Source organism: Capra hircus, unplaced genomic scaffold (assembly GCF_001704415.2).
Source record: "Capra hircus breed San Clemente unplaced genomic scaffold, ASM170441v1, whole genome shotgun sequence".
In the NCBI taxonomy this organism is placed as follows: Eukaryota; Metazoa; Chordata; class Mammalia; order Artiodactyla; family Bovidae; genus Capra; species Capra hircus.
In genome coordinates, this window is record NW_017200195.1 from 3,251 (window position 1) to 11,933 (window position 8,683).

General features: G+C 47.1%; 1 protein-coding gene across 1 annotated transcript; it reads left to right on the forward strand.

The window, feature by feature from the left end:
• The first annotated feature begins 2,073 nt into the window (after positions 1-2,073).
• Positions 2,074-3,759, forward strand: LOC108635046 (cationic amino acid transporter 3-like). The gene is made up of 4 exons (XM_018045349.1): positions 2,074-2,195; positions 2,805-3,027; positions 3,202-3,340; positions 3,540-3,759. Exons 2-4 carry the CDS (start codon positions 2,849-2,851, stop codon positions 3,588-3,590), a joined length of 369 nt encoding a protein of 122 aa, XP_017900838.1. The 5' UTR covers positions 2,074-2,195; positions 2,805-2,848; the 3' UTR covers positions 3,591-3,759.
• The last annotated feature ends 4,924 nt before the right edge of the window (positions 3,760-8,683 follow it).

Sequence of the window (8,683 nt, forward strand, 5' to 3'; positions counted from 1 at the left end):
CTTCCTACTTTTGCATTCCAGTCCCCTATAATGAAAAGGACATCTTTTTTGGGTGTTCATTCTAAAACGTCTTGTAAGTCTTCATAGAATCGTTCAACTTCAGCTTCTTCAGCGTTAGTGGTTGGGACATAGACTTGGATTGCTGCTAAGCTGCTAAGAAACTTGAGTAGTGTCCAGGGAACTTTCTCTCCTTATATGCGTTACTTCCTGGTCACGTACTGATTTTGTTGCACTGGCCGTGTTACTGCTTCTCACTGGTAAGCTGGAGATTTTCATGATGGGACAGGAAGGGTGGGGTGTGGAGGGGATGAGGGGTGGGAAGGCTTGGGGGGAGCAGCATGGTGGGGAGTTAGAACTGGGAAAAATGGTCTGCGGTATGAGAGGCAGGAAGGCAAGACATAGACTGCTATTTCCCACCCTTGGCATTACTGATCTTCTAGGCTGGAACAGCCTTCAGTGTGGGGGCTAACCTGTGCACTGTAGGGTTTTCTTAATTTAATCATTGTTGGATGCGTAGCATCTATGAACTATGTTCATTAGATATGGGTGACACCAACCCCCCAAATTGTGACAATCAGAATGTCTCCAGGGAGTTTCTTGGTGGCTTCACCTCAGATCACTGGCTCAGTCGTGTCCAACTCTGTGCAACCCCATGGGGTGCAGCATGCCAGGCTTCCCTGTCCATCACCAGCTCCCAGAGCTCGTTCAAACTCATGTCCATCGAGTTAGTCATGCCGTCCGGCCATCTTCTGCCGTCCCCTTCTCCTCCTGCTTTCAATCTTTCCCAGCATCAGGGTCTTTTCCAATGAGTCGATTCTTTGCATCAGTTCAGTTCAGTTCATCAAGTGACCAAAATATTGGAGTTTCAGCTTCAGCATCAATGCTTCCAATAAATAGTCCAGGACTGGTTTCCTTTAGGATGGACTGGTTGGATTTCCTGGCTGTCCAAGGGACTGTCAAGAGTCTTCTTCAACACCACAAGTCAAAAGCATCAATTCTTTGGTGCTCAGCTTTCTTTATAGTCCAATTCTCACATCCATACATGACTACTGGAAAAACCATAGCCTTGACTAGACAGAACTTTGTCGGCAAAGTAACGTCTCTACTTAATATGCTGACTAGCGTGGTCACACCTTTTCGTCCAAGGAGCAAGTGTCTTTTAATTTCATGGCTGCAGTCACTGTCTGCGGTGGTTTCGGAGCCCAAGAAAAGAAAGTCTTTCACTGTTTCCATTGTTTCCTTTATCTACTTGCCCTGAAGTGAAAGGACTGGATGCCATGACCTTCGTTTTTCCAATGTTGAGTTGTAAGCCAGCCTTTTCCCTCTCCTCTTTCACTTTCATCAATAGGCTCTTCAGTTCCTCTTCAACCTTCTGTCATCATGGTGGTGTCATCTGTGTATCTGGTGGTTTAGTGGTTAGGATTCAGGGATTTTGCCGCCATGGCCCAGGTTCATCTGTGGCAAGAGAATGGAGATCCTACAAACCATGGCATGGCCAAAAAAGGAACCCACAACAAAACAAAGAGAATGTCTCCAGACATTGCCAACAGGCCCTTGGGGAACAAAACCACTCCCAGCTGAGAAGCACTTACTTAGACTGACAAGTTTCTCCCTCTGTACTGAGACCAAACTTTTTTTTAATCGAGAGAAAATTTACACAGCATAAAATTAACCATTTAATTATTTCCCCCAATTTTGTTGAGTTAATTGACATCCAACATTGTAAAAGTTTAAAGTGTACCACATGATGATTTGATAGACACGTCTACTGTGAGATGACGGCCGCAGTAAGAAACAAGCTACCTTAAAGTGTACTTAGAGGGACTTAGTACCTTCACAGTGTCGTGTAACCATCACCTGCATCTAGTGCCAAACATTTGCATCACAAGCCAAGGAAACCCTACACCCACTGAGCAGTCACTGTCCATCTATCCACCACCATCAGCCCTCCTGACACTGTAGCCACTGGTCCGCTTTCTGTCTCTATGGATTTGGGCATTTTGGATGTCTCATATTCCATCTTTCCCACAGGACTACTGGTTCTGGGGAGCTCCTGAGTCAACCCTGCTTTACAACAGAGTTTCGGTTCTGAGTTTCATCATCGTCTCTGGCTTCATTAAGGGAGACCTGCGCAACTGGAAGCTCACGGAACAGGACTACACATTGGACACGTCTGTATCCAGTGGCACCTCTAGGTTAGGAGGGCTGTCTCGTCCATAGTGACACTAGTGTGACGGATGGTGCAAGTCTGGGAATCTGGTGGGGACTAAAGAGTGGCAACGCACTGCAGGATTCTTGCCTGGAGAATTGCATGGACAGAGGAGCCTGGCAGGCTACAGTCCATGGGGTTGGAAGAGTCAGACATGACTTAGTGACTAAACCACTACCAACGAGACCTGGGCTGATGGATCTAAGTGGTGGGGGTCCTGGAGCCCAGCACTTGTGGTAGGAAGGGAAGAGTCCAGTAGAGATGGCTGAGCTCACCTCACCCATGTTCTTCCTCATTCCTTCTCTCACCATGGGCTGGGGCCTCTGGGTTCCAGAGGGTTTGTACCTTTTTGCTTTGATGGGATTCTCCAGGGAGCAGCTCTGTGTTTCTACACATTTATTGGTTTTGATGCCATTGTCACTAAAGGTAATATAGTCACTGTGCTTCTCATCAGGGGTTTGGGGACAGATTAGGCTGCCCTTGGGCATAGGGGTCGGAAGAAGGATAAGCTGCTTTTGATGGTGCAAGAGGAGAGGGGGTATTGTGCTTTCGCTCCCTGTGTTTTCCTAGCCTAGTACATCCCTGCTTCCTGCAGGGGAAGAAGCCCTCAATCCTCAGCGGTCCATCCCCGTGAGCACCATGATCACGATCTTCATCTGCTTTGTGGTGTGCTTTGGTGTCTCAGCAGCACTCACCCTCACAGTGCCCTACTGCCAGATCCGTCCTGAGAGCCCCTGGCCAGAGGCTTTCCTCCTTGTTGGGTGGGGCCCTGCCAGATATGTCGTGGCTGTTGGCGCCCTCTGTGCTCTTACGTCCAGGTCAGTATCATGGCTTTCTCCCCTCTGACTGTCAGATGCTCAGGTATCCCAGCCCTTGGGATTGAGAGACAAGAGGGGAGGACACCTTGACCCAAGTAGACTAGGAAACAGAAGCCCCGGTCCTCCCTTCCCGTCTCTCCATGTCCTCATACACGTTTCCGCTTTCTTTTCCAGTCTCCTAGGTGATGTGTTCCCCATGCCTCGGGGGATGTACGTGATGGCAGAGGATGGAATCCTTTTTCAGGGACTTTCCAGATCCACGACTGCACCCGAATACCCATCATGGCCATCATGTCTTCTGGCATCTTTGCAGGTGGCTAAACAAACCCTTGTTTGATCATTTCCTTACCTTGGATATTTCTGACTGCTTCTCACTCCCTTCCCCGCCTTGTCTGTGCCCTCATCCTAGCAGTCATGGCGTTACTCTTCAAGTTCAGCGATCTGGTGGACCTCCTATCAATCGGGACCCTGCTTGCTGACTCCCTCGTGGTTCTTTCTGTCCTTGCCCTCAGGTGAGACTCCACTACACCTTGGCTGGGGGTCATGAACTCAAGAGGAGCTAAGATTCTTCTAGCTTCGTGTCCTGCATCTGCTGAAGTTGGCAAAGAGTTGGATTAACTGTCTGATATTGGATAAGTATAGGGGCTGCTGTCAATCCTGCCTTAATATCCTTTCACTCGGGTACCAGCCAGATCAGAATTGCAGCAAGAAGGAGAGAACAGAGTAGGAAATTGAGGTGAAGACTGAAGTCAAAGAAAAATCCTCCAGAGCCTGTATCTGAAGCAGGAAATTCAAACATTCTAAAGAGTCTATGGTTCCCTACCAGCACCATCCCCACCCAGAAATCTGGCCAGATTGTCAATGGATATGCCTTCCTGTTTGGTGACCAGTGGGACTTCTTTTTGGTGGTATTCTGAAATTGACAGGATGGGTTGGAAATAGGTGTCTATTTCAGGCAAGAAGTAGTAGAGATATGATGGCCCCTCCTGATGTGGGCAGCCTGAGGAGGGGTGTGACCCGAGGTCCTGACATCTTTGTCTTCTGGGTCCAGCCTGTTCTCCTCCACCTTGACCCTTGGAGTTGTCCTGCTGGCCATCCTGAGCCTGGTCCTGGCCCAGTGGCCCAGCCAGGTGTTCTCTGGAGACCCCGTGCTCACAACAGTGGCTGTGCTGCTGCTGTTCATCACTGGGGTCACAGTCATCATCTGGAGGCAGCCCAGAGCCCCTCTCCTCTTCCATTCAGGGTAGGCGAGAGACTTCCCTGGTGGTCCAGTGGTTAAGAATCTACCTTGCAATGCAGGGCATGTAGGTTAGATTCCAAATCAGGGAATAAATACCCAACCAGGACATGCCACAGGGCAACAAAGCCCATGTCCCACAACTAGAGCAGCCTTGGGCCACAACTCAGTTCCGACACAGCCAAATTGATTAATTTTTTAAAAGTAGGTGACCTTCTGTGCCCAAGCTATCCATCTTGAGTGAATGAAGTCTACCTGCTTTGAGGTCTAAACATCCTTTGCTGGACATGAGAAGATGGGAAATTGCTGAAGCCAACGGACCCTTCCCTGACCACACTCAGTGCTTCACACACCCAGTTTCAGTAGGCACTGAACACACAGCTTCAAAAGCGCTGGAGCCTTCCTGCCCACATGTGGGTAGGGTCTCCCTTTCAGACGTCTGGGCTGTGTCCAGGGATGAGCTGACTCTGCCCACAGGCCCCTGCTCTGCCTGTCCTCCCTCTGGTGAGCATCTTTGTGAACGTTTCCCTGATGATACAGATGACCTCTGGAGCCTGGATCCAATTCAGTGTCTGGAATGCCCATTGGTAAGTGGTTTTCTGGGATTAAAAAGACCTCTCAATGGACTGATCCCCATCTTCTTTCCTACCACCACTCCCCTAAACTGTGTCAGACACCCTCATAGGAGACCTAGTGAGCAAGTGTGGGGTTCCCTGGTGTCTCAGTGGTAAAGAATCCACCTGCCAATGCAGGAAATATAAGAGACACAGGTTCAATCCCTGGGTCAGGAGGATCCCTGGAGGAGGAAATAGCAACCCACTCCAGTACACTTGACTGGAGAATACCATGGGCAGAGGAGCATGGAGGGCTATGGTCTGTGGGGTCACAAAAGAGCCAGTCATGACTGAGGAACTGAGCATGCACACGAGCGTGTACACGAGTGTGTATCAGTAAGGAGAGCACCTATTTCCCTTCTCACTGTCTCATTTCCCTACTAGGATTTGCCATATACTCTGGCTATAGGATCCGACACAGCCTGGAGGAGAACAATGAGCAACAGCTTCTAGCCTGCACCTTCCAGACTCCTCACCCAAGCATCCCTGCTGCTGAATCATCTTAACCACAGGACACAGGTGCCATGTGGAGTCCCTCCATACGCTAGAGGAATCTTCTGGTTCAAGGGGCACTTTGAGCCTCTATGGACAATGAAGGTGCAATGCATTTAGGGACCTATATTTATTGCCAGTGGACAAATGACGTACATGCTGATTAATTTTTAAGTTTTCTTTTCAGACCACGATACACATACCAAAAGGGCATGCTTTGTGAGTGTGCAGCAAGATGATATTTCACAAAGAATGTATAACAATGTAAGCAGCTACTGGGGAAAGAAATAAAATATGAACCTGCTCATGCAAAGCTCCGACTTGTGCTTCTTTTTAGCAAAAATGCAGAGATGGCTGTCTGGGGAGGAAAGGCAGGTGACTGTGTACTGTGTCCAGTGCTGCCCCTGAAATATAGGACAGAGGCAAGTTGGAAGGAAAAGGAAGGGAACAGATGCCCTGGGCTAACAGTAACACAAGAAAGTTAGGGCGGCTATATTACCACCAGAAAGCAGACCCTAAGAAAGGAGAAGAACAGACAGAGTGGATCATGTCATCATGGTGAAATGATCGCTTTTATCTTTTCCCCAGCTTTCTGGAGACATAGTGTCATCTTTTGTAAATGACTACTATTTCTCTTTACTTTTCTGTCACAGACTCTTGGAGTTACACAGTAGAGTCGATGATGAAAAGTTCCTAATTGGAAAAAAACCAATACCTGCATTGTCAGAGGTGAGGGAAAGAAGTAGTAAGTAGTGATTTATTGATAAATGACTACAACTGGGTGGAACTAAAAGACAGGAAAGGAAACGGGATAGTCACGTGAAAGAGTTACTGCAGAACAGAGTGCCTGACACTGAGATTATGCACATTCAAGATGCTGATAATAGTGAACCAGAGGGTTGTTTGTGGGAATGAGCAATGGCAGTAGAGTGAAGGAGGGATACAGGTCAAGAAACTGAGTAGCAAGGTATTAGATAAATGAAAATACAGTGGAGGTGGACGGACAGAATTAGGAATATCACAACCTTGCCAGTTCTCATGACAGTACAGGCTTAGGAAGAAATTAATGGAGATTGAAACTGTCAGGTGAAACTTTGTCGGAAGGGGGTTGACATCACCTGTTTGCTGTTCTTCGCTTACTGCTGGCGGCCAACCAGATATCCTGTGCTACCAATGTGTAACAGGCAACACTGAACACCGCCATAAAAGAGCCTTGATGAGAAATTGAACCAACCCTTCCAGGTTCTTCTGGCCGGTCTAAGGATTAAATTAACATGAGATAGCTTAATGGGACAAAAACCAAGTGTAGCTCAATAATGCGATGAAGGTGAAAGAGGAGAGTGAAGAAGCTGGCTTACAACTCAACATTCAAAAAACGAAGATCACGGCACCCAGTCCCATCACTTCATGGCAAATAGATGGGGAAAACAATGGAAACAGTGGCAGATTTTATTTTCTTGGGCTCCCAAAATCACTGCAGACAGTGACTGCAGCCATGAAATTAAGACACTTGCTCCTTGGAAGAAAAGCTATGACAAGGCTTCACAGTGAATTAAAAAAACAGAGCCATCACTTTGCTGACAAAAGGTCCATATAGTCAAAGCTATGCTTTTTCCAGTAGTCACGTTGGATGTGAGAGCTGGACTATAAAGAAAGCTCAGCACTGAAGAATTGATGCTTTTGAACTGTGGTGTTGGAGAAGATGCTTGAGAGTCCCGTGGACTGCAAGGAGATCTAGCCAGTCCATCCTAAAGGAAATCAGTCCTGAATATTCATTGGAAGGACTGATGTTGAAGCTGAAACTCCAATACTTTGGCCACCTGATGGGAAGAGCTGACTCATTGGAAACGACCTTGATGCTGGGAAAGATCAAGGGCAGGAGGAAAAGGGGACGACACAGGATGAGATGGTTGGATGTCATCACCAAAATCAATGGACATGAGTTTGAGCAAACTCTGGGAGCTGGTGATGGACAGGGAAGCCTGCTGTGCTGCAGTCCGCGGACTGAGCGATCTGAACAACAATACAGGGGAGAGACCAGAGAAAGCTGAGCAACTTGCCAGAATAACCCAATCCTTTCCCTTCCGTCCCGTCTTCAGTGAAAGACTCTAGAGAGCGCTGGGGGCAGTGGTCTGGGACTTGAAAGAGAAGGAAGGCAATTCACATGAAGATGGAAAAACAAATGGTTGGGAGACTAATGTTAGCCAGACCAGGTAGAGAACATGAGACAGAGAGGGGTCTCAGATCTATAAGTCTCAGTGGGTTTCCTGATAACTTGGAAACATTTCCTTGCATGCAGAGATATTTGCCTTAGTAATTTTAGTCATTTTAATTACACATATTAATCAGAATTCTTAACCCTTAGAAACATTAGTTTCTAGTGAGAAACAAGAAGTAAACAATTGTGAACTATTTGTTATACCAGTACTCCAATTAAAATGAAATAATTTTTTAGATAAAAAAATGCTATCAACTTAAAAAAATCCAAGTATCATTGGTTTACCATATAACATTAGTTTTCCAAATATAGAGCACAGTGATTTGGTATTTTTACAGATGATACTCCAGTAGAAGTTACACAAGATAATGGCTATAATTCCTTGTGCTCCAAACATATCCTTGCTGATTATGTATTCAGTTCAGTCACTCCAGTCGCGTCTGACTCTTTGCGACCCCACTGACTCCAGCATGCTAGGCCTCCCTGTCCACCACCAACACTCAGAGCTTACTCAAACTCATGTCCACCAAGTTGGTGATGCCATCCAACCATCTCCCCTGTCGTCCCCTTCTCCTCTTGCCTTGTGTCTCTTAATCCCATACCCTCAATTTGCCCCTTCCCCCTTCCCTCTCTTCACAGATGGCCACTTGTCAGTTTTCTGAGTTGGTGAGGCTGTTTCTGTTTTGCTATATACATTCATTTATATTATTTTTTCATATTCTACACATAATATTATACAGCATCTGTAAAAATACCAAAATCACTAGGTAGTATACCTAAAAGTAATATCAACCAAGTCTGTTTGAATAAATAATGAGTTAGACATCCACTCAGGAGGAAAAGCACCTCTGTGGGTCTGGGGGACACAGCTCCATCTGCCCAAGGAGCCCTGGAGGAGTCGTGTCTGTTATGCATCTGGGCCACAGGCCGACAGACCTCGCTATGGGCTGCAGGACCTGCAGAACCAGGAAACCTGCACGAACTCCTCTGACGGTGATGCTGCCGGTGGTGGCGGCGGTCATGGTGATGGCGGTGGTGGAAACCCAGAGATTCTGAACCTAGAGATTCCCTGCAAGGGAGGGGATTTGCAGGTCA

Excerpts from the sequence above, each read along its gene's own strand:
- LOC108635046 (XM_018045349.1), top strand. The coding sequence starts at position 2,849 with ATGATCACGATCTTCATCTGCTTTGTGGTGTGCTTTGGTGTCTCAGCA. Across the intron at positions 3,028-3,201 it reads CTCTGTGCTCTTACGTCCAG|TCTCCTAGGTGATGTGTTCC; the intron begins GTCAGTATCATG and ends TTTCTTTTCCAG. Across the intron at positions 3,341-3,539 it reads GTCTTCTGGCATCTTTGCAG|GTGAGACTCCACTACACCTT; the intron begins GTGGCTAAACAA and ends CCTTGCCCTCAG.